This window comes from Colius striatus, chromosome 12 (genome assembly GCF_028858725.1).
Source record: "Colius striatus isolate bColStr4 chromosome 12, bColStr4.1.hap1, whole genome shotgun sequence".
NCBI classification, from domain to species: domain Eukaryota; kingdom Metazoa; phylum Chordata; class Aves; order Coliiformes; family Coliidae; genus Colius; species Colius striatus.
Window position 1 is genome coordinate 2,573,086 of NC_084770.1, and position 18,143 is coordinate 2,591,228.

At 48.2% G+C, this 18,143-nt stretch overlaps 1 protein-coding gene across 1 annotated transcript; it reads right to left on the reverse strand.

The window, feature by feature from the left end:
* Positions 1–501: 501 nt before the first annotated feature.
* On the reverse strand, positions 502–18,143 carry ITM2C (integral membrane protein 2C). Its single transcript, XM_062006001.1, has 6 exons — positions 18,009–18,143; positions 8,080–8,217; positions 6,393–6,581; positions 6,039–6,149; positions 3,451–3,601; positions 502–1,878 (listed from the first exon to the last, which is right to left on the reverse strand). Exons 1-6 carry the CDS (start codon positions 18,117–18,119, stop codon positions 1,787–1,789), a joined length of 792 nt encoding a protein of 263 aa, XP_061861985.1. The 5' UTR covers positions 18,120–18,143; the 3' UTR covers positions 502–1,786.

Consider the following 18,143-nt stretch of genomic DNA (forward strand, 5'->3'; position numbering starts at 1 on the left):
TTCATTCCCCCCAGCCAGACCATGAGAATATTGCCATTGTTGCACAACACGATTTCAATTCCATTCAAATACAGATCTTAAAGTTCAAGTATGAAATTATGTACTTGGCCTTTTCACATTAATTATCCAAGTGAATAGAATAATGTACTGGAGAACATGTGCTAGCCAGAATGGTTTGTTAGAGCTGGCACCAACACTTTCCATAGTCACTATGAATAATAATAGTCCCAGAACAAATATTCTCAAACTCTAACATACCTCAGCTGCTTTAACATACCTCAGTTTGGCAGCAACTTCCCCACCATGGGCTGCCCTTGGGTCTCCCAGGGAAGCAGGGGGACAGGGAAAACCCCTCGGAGCCTGCACATAGGAACAGACCCCATGGTGGGCTGCTCAGCCACGCTGCACCAGCCCCCCAGGGAGGCCCAGCTGCCTCCTCCCACAAGGGACAGCTTCAGGGAGGGCACGTGCTGTTCATTCCAAACACACATATGCATTACATATCAGAGGTAAAAGATTTTATTATCCCATGGAATTTTCCTAAGAAGTAAGAGTCTTGCCAGACAAAATATACAAAGCATCTTATGTTTTCCTTCTATACAACTGCACTCTCATCCTATGAAACAGTGACTACATCAGTTCACCTTAAACAACCAAGGTTTGTCCTTACAGCTGTGGGACTGCACAGAATTAGCATATTCAATGACCAGTTAATTCATGCAGAATCAGAAGGAAGGGGAAAAAGGCCTGTATGCTTGCCTGAGTGCAGGCTTAGGTGCCTAGAAACAAAGAGAAATGCAGGGCTTAAATTTACCAGTATGTAGCACTTCCATAAGCAACCCATTTGTCTAAGCCACTACTTGTCATCCACTCCTCAATGAAATGTTAGGGCAACACGTTCTCCTTGGAAAAACACAACACTGGAACTGCAAATACCCCTCTGGCAGTGGGAAACTTTCCTCACCAACCTGTATGAAGTGCATACAGCTCTTCATTTTACATCAAGCTTAATGGAAAATGAAACCAGTGTGTCCTCTACTTGTTAAAACTTAATATTTATAGTTGCCTATGTTTATATATAAAAATAAATCCTCAGTCTCTAAGGACATACTAATTCTTATTGCACTACCTGACCATTCTGAGACCCTGTTTTGTTTTCACATAATGAACTCACACTATTATTAAAGTTTTATTCTAGAATATATTCACTACTTTTTGGTTGTGATGAGTTAATGATTGTACTTGCATTTCCTTTATTCTCCCTCTTCTAAAACAAGCAGCTCACTTCAACACACACTGAACAAGTCCAGATTTGCTGGAAAAAAATTAACAAGAATGTGCCAAATTGAAACTCACCCCACTCTTTTAAGCCAAAAAAACTGCCTAGATTGCAAGAACCAAATCATAACTATTGTAAGTGTCAAGGTGGCCTCAAAGCACTAATACCAGCCTGAAATCGCTCAGCCAGGAAAAAAGCACCTATTTCCAGCCATCTCTTCTACTCCAAACCTGCTCCCCAAAGAGATTCCCATCTGTGGTGTGGAAGAAGCTGCATCTACTCCCAGGTTATCTTTGACCACTGTGTAAATTTAAGCCCAGCAAACATCTCGGGTAGGTAGCAGGGAGAGAAGAGAATCAACTGTGAGGCCACATTGGAACCAAGAGGTTAGAGCTGCACAAGCAGGGGAGGGAGTAAAAAAACAGATAGATTCTCATGTCTAGAGAGGGGGCTTGAGAGCATGTGTGTGCAAGCAAAGCCAAGGAAGGTTGCATGTGGAGAGCAGCTTCACGACTTTTGGCAGATAACGGTTTCGACCACAAAAGTGTTTTCAAAGTGACGAATCCGATGACAGTTTCCAGCCTCCCGTCGACTGATACCTGCAAGTGATTGAACAAGAGGAGAAATTCAACCAGTCATAGTCTGTAAGACCCACAGCAAGCAGGGGAAGGGATGCAGAGGAAATGCAACTCCTGAACACTGAAATGCAGGAACAACACAGCCCATATGAAAAGCAGCAGCATCTGGAGGAACAGCCATGTTCTCTAGGCTATGATCCTGCAGTAAGAGCTGCCATGAGCTGGGGGAGCTGCCTAGAAGCAGCTGGTTTCAGCTGACAGCATCTCAGTGTTATCTCAGAGACCAGAAAGCCACAGAAGTCACAGGCTCGTACAAAGCTCAGCTCTGAATGTAGCCAAGGGGAGCTTAAAATAGTCACCACTCCATCTGGCTGCATCCCCTCATGCACTGCTCCTGCTATGGCCTCGGCCTCTCTGAGAAAGTTTGTGCTACACTCATACAACAGCTCTGCCAGAAGTTCAATTATTGATCCTCAGTGGGAGAATGCAGCAGAGAGCATGGGATACATGCACTTACTGGCAGGTACTGGGAATTCTCCCTATGCCCTTGCACTGCAGGACTCTGGGCAGCTCTGCCAGGCAGTGGCTTCCCTCTTAGACCCAACCCAGCAGTGCCCTGCTGACAAACAGGACCATGCCAGGGCTCCACAAGAGCAGCAGCCAGGGTGCCAGCAGCCCTGGCAACAAGTAGGCAGCTCCCTTTGGGAAAGCAACCACGAGCTACAGCCATGGTGATTTCTACACCCTGCAGCTTCCACAGAGATCCAAACTCAAACTCATTATAGCTTCATGTTGCAGGTGAGCCTTTAAGTACGTCAGTATCTAAAACCAAATCAAATGCAAGTACTGAAATGAAGAAGCTTTTTTTCACCAGTACCACCACTTGTATATAAAATACATACTGCTGATTTCCATGAAGTCATTTTAAGGTAGCCCAACATTCACAACTTTTTCCATGTTATTAGGAACTTCATTAATTAAAGGCAATTTGCAGATCTAATCTGCTCTGAATAGCTGCCACCAAAGTGGGTGTCTCCATTAGGGGAATTTCCCAACAGCACTGCTATTAGTTGAGCCACAGGAGCCCACGATAGATGAATTGCTGACTCCTGCAACCATTTTCTCAATGCTTCAATTAAGCTGATAGATGACAAATGCAGCAGCCAGCACCCACTTGCAGCAGCAGCAGCATCCCAGATTTGGATTTCAATTAATTAGATTGGAAACACCTCAAAAGATCTCCTGTGTGCTCACAGCCACAGGGAAACCTGTCTGGAATGGCCTCAAGCTGCACCAGCAGAGGTTTAGATTAGATACTAGGAAAAACTTCTTCAGTGAAAGGGTTGTTAAATACTGGATCAGGCTGCCCAGGGAGGTGCTGGAGTTCCCATGTCTGGAGATATTGCAATGCCATGTGGATGAGGTGCTGAGGGATGTGGGTTAGTGGTGGGCTTGGAAGTGTTGGGTCAGTTGTTGGACTCAAAGGGTTTTCCCAGCCCAAAGGATTTTGGGCTGTGAGGCCAAAGCCTTGTTCCCAGGACAGTGGGGAAGGGGGAGGCTGGTTAGGGCAGTGGAACACAGCAGGGCTCTTACGTCTCCTGGCGCTTCGCCGCTTGAGCCGGTACGTCTCCTTGCCGCTGCACAGGCGGTAGATGAAGGAGCCGAGCTGCTCCATGTCACTGACGTGCTCAGTTGCAATCATCTCCTCCTGGATTATGTATGTCTGAGGCAGGTATGTCCCTTTCTGAAATGACAGAGTTCCCACCAAAATAAAGCACAATCAGTGCCATGATGTCCTTGAAGAGAGCTGCCCCACACAGAGCGCCAAGGACAGACCAACTGTGGAAGATTCCCTGTTTGAAGGCTCCCACCTCCACTTACCGAGGAGCTTGCAGCTGCCTGGGCATTGCTGTGCCAATAGGCAGATGTGTTACAAGTTCAGCTTGGGCTGGGGGACACTTCTGAGGAGACTGGATGCTAACTAGGCCATGAAGCAAAGACTTACTTCTGGTCCCTTTCACTTAAGAAGAGTCAAAGAAATAAAAGAACTAGCAGATCCTGAGGCTGTTTTCATAGAATCAGGGGGAAAGCAACCAACAACAGAACAACTTCCAGTATCATCTCTTCAGTTTCCACCACAGGTCTGGTTACATCCACACAGATGTACTTGGAAACACGTTCTTAACTTGGTGCCGTGCTGTTGGGATGGCAAAGCCTATGGATCAATAAAGCTCTCCTCTAATGCTGGAGCCCTGGACTATTAGTGGAAGTTTGTACTACACTCACACAACAGCTCTGCCAGAAATGCAATTATTGATCCTCAGTGGGAGAATGCAGCAGAGAGCATGGGATACATGCACTTACTGGCAGGTACTGTCATGTTAACACCGGGGCCATGTTCAGGATTTGCCATATCCTTGACCTGGTGACAGGGCTACATGCACACCATCCAGTTGGATGAGACTGAGATTGAAATAGCTGTGACAGCTGAAGTAGTCAGGAATCATGGCTCTTCCACTACAGGGCTGTGCAGCAAGCACCCCACCTTCAACTCTCCACCAAGAACACCAGAGTGGTGAGTGTCTTGGGTTCTGCAAGAGGTGTGGATCATTGGGGCATCTCCACCTTCCTTCTGCTGCAGGGAGCAGAGAATCCCTCCTTCCTTTACTCTCATATTTTTGTAGCCCTAAATTGTCACACCTATACAGAATAAAGGGCTGGTTGTGCTCACCATTGTACCACTGTGTTGTTTTGTGTTGGTTATATTTTGGGGTTTTATGGTTATGCTTTAGTTGGTGTTGCACTACATTATTTTCTGTTCTCTTCCCTAAGCCGACTAGCCTGCTCTGTTTTGTCCTGGACCTTAAGTGGCAATTAAGCTCTCCCTGCCCTTTGGCAATTCTCAGGTCTATGGTACTTGAGGCTAATCGTGGTCTTTTGTTCCCTGATGGGCCTAAACCACAACAAGCCACAGCAGCTTTGTACTCAAGAACCAAATACCTAAGATCATTTTAACTTTTCAGTTCCATTTTAAACTCAATTTCTGATAAAGAGAAAGCATCATTTTCATTAACTGATTTTATACCCCTTATTTTAGGGTGTGACCAGCATCCCCAGTCTCACAGGTTTTATTTCCTGGGGCTCTGCTGTTGGCTAGTGCAATCCTGACCTTTACACTTCCCTCTGTCCCACTGATTAGGTCACCTGCCATGGTCAAAAGCTGTGGGTGGTTTCTAGTGAGTCATAAGTAAAGGTGTGCTGTATCCCAGCAGGATTCCCAGCACATTTGCCAGATGGTCACAGAATATGAAACTGTGAGGAGTGGCAGGAAACAAAGTAGGAGTTTGACAAGACCCAGAGATAGGCATCTCTCAAGGCACAACACTTTGCCTCTGAGCTTAACTCCTACAAAGTTCATAACACTGCATGTAGCAAGAAGTGAGTAAAGGGAACTTAAGAAAGAGTAAGAGTTACATTGGTGGGTTTGTTGGGTTTTTTTTAAGTAGACCCTTGTGGAAGGGAATAAAAGTCCCAGGCTCAGTGCTTTCTTACTGCAAAAGACTGAGATGGGTATGCATCTTCTGCAGTCTAAAACTCCTGGGGGGTTTTTCTTGCTGTTAAGATTAAACAGCATATTTTAGGAAAATGCTTTCAGTCACTGCAATGGCATCATGGGCTTCTGAACTAGACAAAACCACTGGTACTAAAACAAATTAATGCCAGCTGTGAGCAAAGGTGCATGAGCCCAAACCTGATGTTGCAGCCTGCAGCACAGTGGGGAGGGAGGGCAGCACACATTTCTCCTGCAAAAGGGTGAGAGCTGAAGGCTTGATACTCCAAGGGACACTGAGAGCTCTGCAAAGAGCAGCAGCAACCATGGCAAGACAGAGAGGAGGGCAATTTCTCTTTATTTTTCCTTCATTCCTACAATCAGTAAACACCAGAGGGAAGGAATGTGCTGATGCTCTGTGTCAGGTTGATCTGTCACGCCAGCACCACCGTGCTGTCTGCAAAATATTTCAACTCTACCTGCTGAAGCCTTGGCTCTACCTGAAGGCTCAGCTTTGTCAGTGCCAAGGCTTACCTCCAGGCACAGCAGTTTTGATTTCCCACAAGCTTTCAGCTGGCACCCACAAACCAACTGCAGAGAAGCACAACAATCAGGAGGATTGCAGCAGTACCTTCACATTAACCAGCAGCTCCCATAGGTTGCGAGGAGGCATCACGATAGTGGTGTTGAGCTCAATGACGTAGCATTTGTCCAGCCTTATGTCATGGTAAGCTGTCAGGCCCTGCATTCCAAGCACAGAAAATTAGGAACTGAGCCCTTCACAGGGAAATTTGTGAAAGGAGGTAATTCAGGAAAGAAAATTCAGGTTGGAAAAACTCAGAGGAGGCTTTGGGAAGGACAGCTCAGTAACAAAACCATTGCAGGCATAGGAGACAAGAGTGACAGTGCTGAGCCATGAGCTTGGTGCTTGTGCACCCCAGCTCAGCCCTGTGCTACACCCCCAAAGGCCCCAGGAGCTCCTTACTCGCTGGAAATCGTGGATGATATCCGCAGGGTCGCTCCCACCAAACTGTGGCACCGGGACGTTGATTTGCTCGTAGTTGTCCTCGATGTAAATCTTGACGTCTTCGTGCAGCTCCAGCTGCCCTCTGAAGGGTGAGTACAGCGAGTCTTCGTAAAGGACACCGCAGTGAAACACGCTCTCGTGGGGCAGCTGTGGGGGTGACATCCAGGCAGAGGTATACATGCATACACCCCAGACCCCATTAACAGCAAACATGGGAAGAGATGTACTCATTCTGGGTAAAAACACCCTTCTCAAGTAGATTATTCTTGAAGATATTTGAAGACAGTCTTTTTACCAGAAAATGTCCTTGAAGAACAAAAGACTCTAGTGAAATGATCACATCTCCCTTCCTGCTAGCCAGGTGCAAAGGGAATAAAGGATTCCCTGGGGGATTTCATGGGGAGTAATTCAGAAACTCAAACTGGCTGCCTGCAAGCTTTTAAATTCCACAACCAGGCTGTTCACACCCCTCCATGGACACAGCTTCCTGTAACTGCATTGTTTTAGATAAGGCATATATGTCTGGTATGAAAACAGCATCATTTCTCAAGGCACTTGTAACCTGGATATGGCAATGCAACAAAAGAAAGCAGCTTTGCCTCCCTGCAAAACAGGAGCTCCTGCTCTCCAGGGCCCCAGAAACACAAGGTATGAGCAAGGGAGGTAACAGAGGGTGAGCAATCAAGTTTGAGCATGAGTACCACAGGGACAAACTGCAGTCATAGGAGACTAAGACATAAAGGCCACATTGCCTTGCTCCCCAAAACATCTCTGACCATGCTGAACAGGCTTTGATGTTTAACTGGAGATAAGCTGTTATTTGCTATGGCAGGCTGGCAGCTGGGGTGACAACAGGTGCCCAGAATGGACCAGTGGGCATTTCCCAGTGCTGTTCAGCATGTGCTGAGGGCAAGTTACTGACTGGGTGATGGACAGAACTCTGTTCATAAAGCAGTAGACAGCCCTTCCTCAGTGCCAGGACCTTTTTCTCATAAGGAACTATCTACACCAAAAGCCCTGCAATAGGATGCCATCGCACTAACACAGCAGTTGAGCAGCCCTATGGCTGTTACAGGGTTTCCAGGTTAGGTATAAATTGAGTATGGGTGATAAAGCACTGATGTATCCTAAAACAAAGACTGCAAATGAATTTGACAGAAAGAAAATTTATGAAGCAAGGAAGTATATAAAAAGATGATATTGCTGAGTGGTAAGTGCTGTCTGCAGAGATGCAGGCAGCCAGCTGTCCTGGGAAAGCTCAATCACTAATAGCTGCTCCACAGCAGAAACCCCATGCTCTGGGGTTTCCTGGCTAAACAGTCACCCAGCCAGAGCTCAGCAGGTCCCTCCTTACAAAGCAGCTCTGCCTTGCCTCATTCCCTATGCTCTGACCCCCCACAACGCTGCCAGCACAGCACCTTAGGTCAGGCTTTGCAAAAACCATGTGGAAGAAAAGGTGCTGAATTTAACACAGTTTAAGGCACACCTTCCACAGCATCTCCCACTTGCTTTTTACTTCTCTGCTTGCTTTATTAATAGCAGCACCTATTTTTGTTAAACCTATAGAGTTTTCTTTCAAAGGCCAAAGCAGCTTGCCCGGCTGCTCCAGCTGACAAGCCAGCAGCCCTTCCCAACTCACCCCTACCTGTGTGATGAAGAAGTATCTGTACACATACATCGAGGCAAAGACCAAGCCCAGCAGCAGTACGAGGAGTCCCATGGTCAGGTAGCACACCCCGCTGAGCGATGACCTGCGGCCCTGCACGGCGGGAACCGGCTCCTCCTGTGAGAGGAGGAGAGAGTGAGCAGCAGCCCCTGCCAGGGAAAGGGGAAGGGAAAGCAGCTCTGCTCTGCAAAGGCCATGCATCTGGGGCCTGGACTGAAGAAGGCAGGCACCCTCCTGCAAAGCGACTTCAAAGCTGACAGCATTCTGCCAAGAGTAAAACACCTCAGGTGCATTTTACTCTCCCACTGCCCTGCATGGATAGAGAAAGAGGGGGAGAGAGAGGGAGAGATAGAGGAGGAGAGGAGAGAGGGTGAGAGAGAGAAAGAGACAGAAGGAAAGAGAGAGGGAGAGGGAGAGGGAGATGGAGGGAGAGGGAGATGGAGGGAGAGGGAGATGGAGGGAGAGGGAGATGGAGGGAGAGGGAGATGGAGGGAGAGGGATGGAGGGAGAGGGATGGAGGGAGAGGGATGGAGGGAGAGGGATGGAGGGAGAGGGAGAGAGATGGAGGGAGAGGGAGAGAGATGGAGAGATGGAAAGATAGAGGAAAAGAGGGAAAGAGAGAGGGAGGGAGAGAAAGAGGGGGAAAGAGAGAGGGAGAGAGAAAGGTATTTTTCAAAGTGTTTGTGTGTGAACATACACGGGTACATGTATACTCTAGACTCTTGTCAGGACAAAGTCAAGCTCACGTTTGTTTCAGTGGGCAATAAGGATCAACTGAAAAAGAAAGGAAACCAGGAGCAAACACTTCATGGCTACTGAGTGTAAGAGTATTTATGTATTTACACTTTAGAAACAAAAGGTGTTGAAATGCTGCCACTCTTGCAGAGTTTTTCAGAGGAAAGTTTTGAGGTGGAACTTACTGGTCTGAGAGAGGCACCTTTTGGCCCTGCTGGGGCAAGCTCGCTAAACAGCTATGTTGATCTCAACTGCATTTTCAAGCAGACTTTCAAGCTCACCAGCCTGGAATAGGTCACAGCATCAAAAGAAAACATATGTAGAGTGCTGCTCAAATCTATATAGACAGCAGCCAGCTCACCTCATTACAGCCCCTGAAAAGGAGAGCAGTGCAAAAAGCAGGGTTATCTCCCAGGGACTACTCATTCCAGTCTACAATGCTCTTATTTTTACCACCAAACTAATTCTCCAAAGCATTAAGCAGGAGGATGTGAGGCCTCTCAGAAGCAAATAAAAGATGCCAGTTCAGAGATGCCCCAGTTACCATGCAGAGGAGCTGGAAGCTGCCCTCAGCAGAGCAGGGAGAGAGCGTGGGGAGAGCTCCTGCAGATGAACTCCCTCTGTGCAGTACGTGATCTGACGTGTTTGAGTAGAAAGACACTCTCTCCACAGCTAGACAGAGAACAGCATGAACTAGGGGAAGAGATTTAAAAGCAAACAACAGCTTCTCTCTTCTAAGATGCATCACTTTTTAAAGGCAGAGATATTTCTCCAGGGCAACATGGCCAAAACCTGCAGGGTGCTGCAGCAGCTGAAGCCCCATGGAGAGACGTCTCTGGGTCCCTGCCACCTTCTGATGGCATGCTGGCAGCAAACAGCCCTTGCCCCTGTCCCTGCCATGCAGCAGCCCTCACTGGAGCAGCAGGTCAGTCCCAGGCTTGGAGGCACAAAGTTGCTCCTGTCTCAAGCCCCCAGCATCCCTGGGGCACCTATGGGGAGCCTGCCAGGTGAGGATCCCCCTCCATCCAGGACACCTGAACTCCATCGAGGAGAGAGAGTACAAACCCTCACTAAAATATGCATCTCCAATCCCCTGGCCCAGAGGATGAAAAGGCAACCAGCCTTTGTCACTAGGAATGAAGTACAATTGAAAAGCCCTTGGCTTTGGGCTGGAGGTGTTCCCAGTGCTGACAGTGCATGGCCTGCACTCACAGGGACATGGTTTGCAGAGGAGTGCTGCCTGAAAGGCAGCAAAATATGTCAGCTCTCTCTGGGAGGCTGCTTGTTTCAAGGGAGCAGCAGCCTGAGCTTTTGACATATATGTACTGATACAACTACAGACACTGCCACAGGCAGCCACAGCTTCCTCAAAGGATGCATGCTTGAAACCTAGAAAATCTAACTGATCTCACCATTTACTCTTTTCTGCTAAGACAATATGGACTATGGGAAAAGAAAACCAAACCAAAACAGTTCAAGGTTTTTATAGCCAGCACATCAAGCCAAAAATTCACACTCAGTATCAGTTACTGCTTGGGAAAGTGGCCCCATGTCTGCACTGATGCCACCAGCTCTTCCTGCATGTGAAGCAAAGCCCATCCACCCACCCAGCCACCCCACAGACAGCATCCCTACGACCTGCAGGTGTTGGGCTCTCCCAGCACTTGCTGCTGCTGCCCCACATGATAAAAAGCACTGCAGAGTTTGTGGGTTAAATTGTAGGGCAAAGAGCCCCCAGGGCCAGCTAGAGCAAGAAGTGGCCAGCTCCTGTTTGAGACTGGAAAACTTGCAAGCTTGAGTTCTGGAGAAGGAACTTGAGAGACTACATGCAGGGAAAACACAGACAAATGAAGACAAGACAGGGGAGAAGAACGGAGAGAAATAAACCATCACAGCAAAAGCTGTTCACCCTTGCATCCACCAAAGCATCTCCTCATCCTCCAAAAAAGACTCCAGCAAAAAATGAGTCATGTCCTCAATGGCAATTATGCTTGGAGGAAGGGAAATGAGGAGAAATACAGGTGACACCAAGGAGGGGAACAGTACCTGGGCTATCTCCCTGGCAGAGAGTGACAGGGGTCAGCACCAGCAATGAGAGGCTACTGAATGAGCTTCTACCTGGAGGGAAAGTCCTTCCAGGATGAAAAGCAGTTCTGATGCTTTAGATCAGGAAAGAAAATAATGTGTGCATGCACAGAGACATATATATATATACACACACACATATATATGGCACATAGTTTCCAAGGCAACCAAACTCCCTGCACCACTGCACTTGAGCAGCACTTGCACAGGGCATGCAGCAGCATTTCCATGGAGAACACAACTGATGTCTTTTGGACTTAAAGATGCCTGGAAGCCAAAAAAAAAACCCAACCCAAAAAAGCCTGTAATTAAGAGATTATCACAGGCAAAGGCAAAAAGCTGCAATAAATGAATCTAATCACATCTTTAAACAACATCAGGACAACAAAGGGACAACAAAGCCACCTGCCTCAGGAGTCACTTTGCAGAGCTGGAAATTAGAATATCAAAACCAACTACTGGCTAATTAAAACCCCCAGCTTTGCTGCTATAAAACAAAGACAGCAGGATGTTAAAAATGCAGCCTAGCATGTGGGAGCTCCTGAGCACCCAGTGATCATATTTTCATTCTCTCTCGTCAGCAAGAGAGATATAAATCCCCCCACGTTCTCCTTTTTCCATCCCTTTCTGGAACTAAGGGGTTGTTTCTCCTCCCACTTTGCACAGGGCTGAGGAATTAATTTCTATACATCTTTTTACTTTATTTTTTGGCAGGGGCACAAGAACTTCAAGCTGGAGTTTTTCCAGCCTCCTTCTCCTCTTTCCCAGGAGTAAAACCATTCAGAGCATGAGCAGAGACAATAAAGCCCCTTGTAAAAATAAGGCTATTCTTACCAGACACATGGCTAAAGCCTCAAGCATCACATTGAACAGACAGGGAGGCAGACAGAAAATACACAGCTGTGATAAAGAGGCAAAAAATGTCCCAAGCTGGGTGTGTAACAGCCTGACTGCCAAAATATGGAATCTGATCAACATGACCTGATTTCCAGAAATCAATAGGAGCCACAGCCACGTGCTGCAAGGATGGGGAAACATCAGTCCCTGCCCTGGGGCAGCTCCACCACCACAGCTAGAATGCTCTGGAGCACCTGGGCACACCTCAACTGGGAGAGGGTAGGAGCAAGCACAGCCAAGTGAAGGTCAGGGGCTTCTCTGCAACCCTGAGGCAGCATTAAAAGAATAAGGATCTTCCTCAGGAGAAGAATGAAGGTTAAGCTTTGGCACTGGGTCTCAAAACCTATCTAGAGCAATTAAAGACAAAAGGCAGCTTAAGCAAGAAGCAGAGCAGCAGTTCTGGGAATAGGGAAAGCTCTTAAATAGAGAGTTTGGCAGAATTAAAGAGAGAGACCTGATTCAAAGACAAAGATGTGTGCAGGTGGGAAGGTATTTGACTGCTTGAAAGACCTTTGACCAATGACAAAAATACACAAGAATATAGAGCAACTGTGGCAAGGAAAATGCCACCAGCTTTCAGCTTGTTCTTGGTGTAGCTGAGTCCTCCTTCTCACAGGTGAAGCTGCTACCAGCTGCCCACAAAACCAGCCTTCCCAGGTGGCTTGGGAAGAAGCAAGCCACAAGCCTGACTGTCCATCAAAGTGACACGCTGTACCACAGCAGGACAGAGTGACCACAAGCTCTGGAAGGAGCACAGCCACACACTCACCTTTTCCCAGACTAAAGCAGTACAATTGTTCCAATACAAGCCTGTGCAAGAGGTCTGGTGTCTAGTTTAACAACAGCAAGAGAGATGAGGCAAATTTACCCTTCTCAGCTTTATTGTTCAAATGGACTTCACCAGTAGACCATAGCAGCAAGGAAGACAACTCTGCAAAGCAACTGCAGAGGGATGAATTAAAACTATACCCCTCCCACTGCCCTCCCTCAAACCATAACACTGGCATTAAAAAAACATAGATCAAAACACATCTACCTTCCCACACATCACCCATGAGGAAAACACCCATCCAGAAGTGAAAATGCCTTTTCCACCTCCTGTAAAACCCATTAATGGGCAAAGAGTTGACAGTGCAAAAGCAAGAACTGCAAAACTGCACACAAGAACTCATCCTCCCTCGACACTATCTCTCCAGAGCTGGAAGCAGTGCTCTGCTGGGCAGGAGCTCGCCTCCTCTGAGCAGCCAGACACATCACCCACCAGACCACCTCTCCCCAAACAGCCATGCCAGCAGCAAGGAGCAACAAGGGTGAAAACCAGCCTTTTGCTTGCCACTGCACAGCAAGGAGGGCTCCCACCCTATGGCCTGGACCTATAGCCCTGTACTGTTTAATACATGCAGCATATGCAGCAAAGCTGCTGCCTTGTACTACATTTGGTTCATTTGTACCCTTTAAAACTGCTTCTTTTTTAAAGGTATTTCTTGGTTGTCAGTGTTTTGCAAAAGAAATGGCTGCACCCAAAGCAAGTAAACACGAGAGGTTCCTCCCATGTGAAGAGCTCCTGTGTGCAAAGCTGTGTTGGCTTTAGGGGAATGCAGCCCTCTAGACAGACATTTCAAGTTTCTCCATTTCCAGCTCTTCAGCCTACATCTCTTTGATGAAAGAGAGCTCTGTGTTTCCAATTTCAGCCACATAATTTCTGCTAGAAATAGCCATCCCCCCTCCCAGTTCTCCCACTAGCTTTAGCCAGGTACAAGCGTGACAATAGCAAATATTCATATCTTGAGTCCACTAAGAGACTCCAGTCTAGCATTTCCCTAGGCAGCTCCTGCAAGAGTCCAGATACATTTTATCCAACTCAGCCTTTTTCCTCCACTTACAAGGCACTCCCACACTATAGGGAACTAGAGGCATTTCTTTTTAAGCTGATGGCTCTATATGAGACACAAAAAAAAGTCATCACTTCAACCCACGTGGATATGGGAGAGTTGGGCAAAGGCCAAGAATAACCTTCTGTTACAGCAAGCACCTTCTTGAAAGAAATAAATACCATGTTTAGATCCCTAAATCAAGGCCTCAACATGGTGAAAATATGCACAGCTCAGCCTGGACTCAAGCCTGCCAACATGTCAATGAGTATAATCCATCCACAAGGCTGCCAGCTAGCTTTCCTTCCTCTCTGTTGATTTACAGCTTGCTTTGTAAAACCTCTTTAAAAGATTTTTCCTCACATCCCCTTTGCTCATCATCTGTCTTTGACCTCACAGCATCCTGCAAGCAAGTTGTTCACAAAACCCAGCATTGCATTGGCCCAGCAGCTTCCAACCAGCAGCAGTGTGACTCTGCTTTATAGGGCCACTTGAGATGCCTACAAGGTCAGCAAGAGCCACTGCTCCTCTCCCTGCCCCATGTGCAGAGCCCAGCTCTGCAGCATCACTGCTCATGATGCACTGGTACCTCTGGGAAAGCCAGACACAGCATTGCTGCCTGTCCTGCTCTGACTTGCTGCCACCTCCCATGAAGCACACATCCTTTGTGTGCTGGCTAAGGCAAATGCAAATCAGCCCTGGCTCACCATGCCTGAGTGTAAGAAAAGGCAGGGGCACAGCAACAGCCCCAGCAGCAATGAGGAGCTGGGGCAGCTGGGCTCCCTGCCAGACCGTCAGGCTGTAGCGTTGCCTACAGAGAGCACGCAGAGACCAACGAGCTGGAGGGCCCCAGTGCCGGGCAGCAGGCAGCTCCTGGTGGGAAGCCTTTCCATGCCACCAGGAAGGGTGTGATCCAAAGCCTACCCAAAGGAAGAGTCTTGTTGAATCTCAGGGAATGCAGATGAAAGAAGTGAGAACAAAGCCTGGTATGACTGCAAACAAGCAACAGCAAAGCGTAAGTCACCCTTGTGGGACATGATCGTGCACACCCTGGAAAGGTCCTCACAGCCCCCAGGTCTGTGACTCCCAGTCAAGGTGTTTCCAGCCAGTGTGCCAGGTCTGTGGGCATAGAGACACTCTCCCAGTCCTCCTGGTTTGCCCATATAAGCCTTCTCTCCCACCTGCCACGACCAGAGCAGACACCATCGTCCCCTCAATGTTCACCCTTCTGGTGAGCCAAAGACAAATGCAATCACACACACTGTCTCAGCACGGCCTTTCCCAGACATGAGACAACAGGTTTTGCTTTCTGCTCCCTTTCCCCAAAGGTTTCTGTAAAGCTGGCAGGCTCAGAGATGCCTCTTCCTTCCACCTCCTGTCATTTCCATCTGCTGAAGCAGAAGATTTTAACAAAACCCCTTTTTCGCTGGCTCTTGCACCATCTGTACAGAATAACTAGCTGCAAGTATTAGAGGGGTTTACAAGGAACCAACCAAAAAACCCACAACCCCTAAACCAAATTTTGTCTGGAAAGCTCTTGCCATCAGTTTTACTTGGTGTCTGTGGATTTCACTGTCCATCAGCGTGTTTCCCACAGCAGCTAAAGACACACTGTAAATCTGGAGTTCAATTAAAACTCACTGAATGCTATTTTGCATCTGAAAAAAGATTTTCCAACACATTATTTTGCTGGCTGCATAACCTCAAACTGCCTTCTGCTGAAGGCTGCTACATCCTCTCATCTCCTACTAATGACAAGAAGATTGTTCCCAGTATAAGCCCTTGAAATGTTGTGATTCCCTTGAAATTATGTGATTTTTTTCTGAGAGTTCACATTGAATATTCTTCCTGATTCAAACTAAGCTGCACAAGGGACAAACAAGTCTCAGCACATGCAAGCTTGCTGTCAGGACTCTTCACCTACTGCTTTTCAGGACACATTAGCATCACAGACATCCTTCAGCCCTCTACATCTTTGCATTCACGGAGCACCTGCCAAAATTCACAGCCTGCAGAAGCCGCCGCTGAATCATTTCCCAGCTCTGGCTCCTATCATGGGGACTGAAGTCGTGAGATCAAAGAGGGAAGGAACGCAGAGCGTCTTGTTTGCATGTCACCAATGCCATTTTGCTGCAAGGCAGCTACAGAAAGACACACACAGACAGGAATTATTGGCAGCAGGAGAGAGAACACGGCAAGGAAGCCTGGCTGTGGAAAGACAAACCCCACAAGCAGCATATCCCCTTGGTCTAGTTAAGTACAAACTACACCAAAGAATCCAGCATCACCATTACCCTGAAAAATAGCATCAGGAAAGGGCCATCTTCTTCTCAGTGGATGTGCTGCTCCCCAAACACCTCCACGCTGTGCCAACTCACCGCAGTCTGCTTCTACCCTCTGTCGTGGCTCTTGTGCTGAGTTTACTGTGTTCCTGTTTGCCTGAATTAAAAGACTGTGGAAGAGTCTTTGTTCTAAATTCATCCTTTTGAAGTTCCTTTGCAGCTCGCTTGGGCCTAAAAGAACAACATCATGACCCCCAGGAGTCAGAGAAAGGCCTAGGGCAATGTAAAGAACCCAAAAGTTACTCCTTGATACCTAAGCCAATGTCATTCATCTGGCAAGACCTGAATCACAACAATTTTGAGTGCTGGGATCTGGCAGCACTAATGATGGAAATAAGCTGCTGTTATCTTTAAATTTTGAGCTTATTATTTTTTTAAACTCCTTCTCTCACAGTGCTCATGAGAAGCAGCTGGAAACTGACTGAGCTCCTGTGGCACCACCACAACAACCAACCTCCCAGCTGCAGAAAGCTGGTTTAATGGCAGCATGATTTGGAAGTCCAGTGTGCCAGTCAGCTTTCAGGGTTGGACATCAAAGGTGGGAAGAAACCTACAACTTCCTTTTGTTCATAATCAGGAAAGATGAAGTCTGGAAATCACAAAGAGATCACAGTTGGACACCTTCCCCCATGACAGGTCTCTACACAGCTTCTAGGTGTTAGATTAATAGATGCAACCATGATGGATTGAGCACATTCAGATACTGACAGCACAGCCGAGAGCTCCAAGCACAGCCGTACGTGATGTGAGAGATCATTATGATATATGTGACTCCCTGAACTCTCCACAGAACTGAGCAATCTCATGAAGCCCCAACTGCAGAGCAGCTCTCTGGGGCAGGTAATTCCCACTTGTGTGGCAAGGCACATGGGGAAGGATGCTCTCAGGAATGGAGCAAAACCATTGGTCCCCCCTCAGTCCCCTGAGTTAGGGAGATATTGGGGTTCAGTAAATGATCAAACTGCATGCATGGTCTGAGGCACTCATGAGGAATACAGAAATGCCATTTGAGTCTCCTACAAGCACTCTAACAAGGTTGACTTGATGCTGTGGGTCAGCCCCATCTCTCTGAACAACACCCTCCCACTAGACAGCAGGATATTCACCCCAGCAGGCCCATCCTCCTAGGAAAGCTTGCAAGCTAGGGGTTCTCTAGCACAAGAGACTTCAGAAACACTCAACTCCTGACTAAACACAATCATGCCCATTCCACCTGCGCCTCCTTGAGAGGGGCACCAGCTACTCCACCACTGGCACGTGCCCAGCACTGCCTGTGCCTCAAGCAGCCTGGATGAGACTTAACTCTACCCAAGTGCCACAGCCATGCCCTGTATCTGCTGGGGATGCCTCAATGCCTTCATCCACCTCACGCCTGGCAGGATCCCAGCCTTCACAGGGGGAGCGTGAAGAGTGATCCCTCCCTTGTCAGAGGGGATCTCTGACATCCATCAGCTGAAGCCAGCAGAGCAATTCAACATCAGCACATCACCTCCCATCTCCAAAACCACACAGGTTCTGGAGAGCTCTGTGTACTCTTTTCCTCTTCTCATCTTGCTCTGGCACGTACCGTTTTGTTCTCTCACCTCTTCTCCGTGCCAAACCTAAGCCCTCAGAGACGTTAGGCTTTGAAACGCACCCATTAACGACCAAGTCCAAATTCTGCTCCCGAAGCTAAACCACCCAGACCAAAGGGACGAATTCTGATGCCACTTCTCCCCACCGGCCATTCCCTCCCGTGCCCAAGGATGGCCGCTGTCTGGAAGAGTACAAATCATCCTGCCCCATCCCCTCCCTACTTCCCCAAACTTCAGCTGCCTGCGCAACACGAGGACGTGAGCTACCACCCATCAATCCGGACGCTTCCAGACCCACGCACACGCACCTCGCACCAGCCCTAACCCGGCAGCAAAGGGCCGGCACCCGGCGCAGAGGGGCGGCAGCGCCGGCGGCCACCCCCCGCCCCCCGGCCCGCACTCACGGCGCCCGCGGGCAGCAGCACGGCGCCCGCCGCCCCATCGCCGCCAGCCGCCGCCTTCGCCTTCTCGGGTTTGAGAGCAGCCGGCGGCTGCTGCACGCCGATCTTCACCATGGCCCCGCGCCGCCGCTCGCCGCC

Coding starts and splice junctions, on each gene's coding strand:
- ITM2C (XM_062006001.1), bottom strand. CDS start 18,119: ATGGTGAAGATCGGCGTGCAGCAGCCGCCGGCTGCTCTCAAACCCGAG. Junction 8,218..18,008: donor TGCTGCTGCCCGCGGGCGCC/GTGAGTGCGGGC, acceptor CTCCTCTCACAG/GAGGAGCCGGTTCCCGCCGT. Junction 3,602..6,038: donor AGCTGCTGGTTAATGTGAAG/GTACTGCTGCAA, acceptor CTGTCATTTCAG/AAAGGGACATACCTGCCTCA.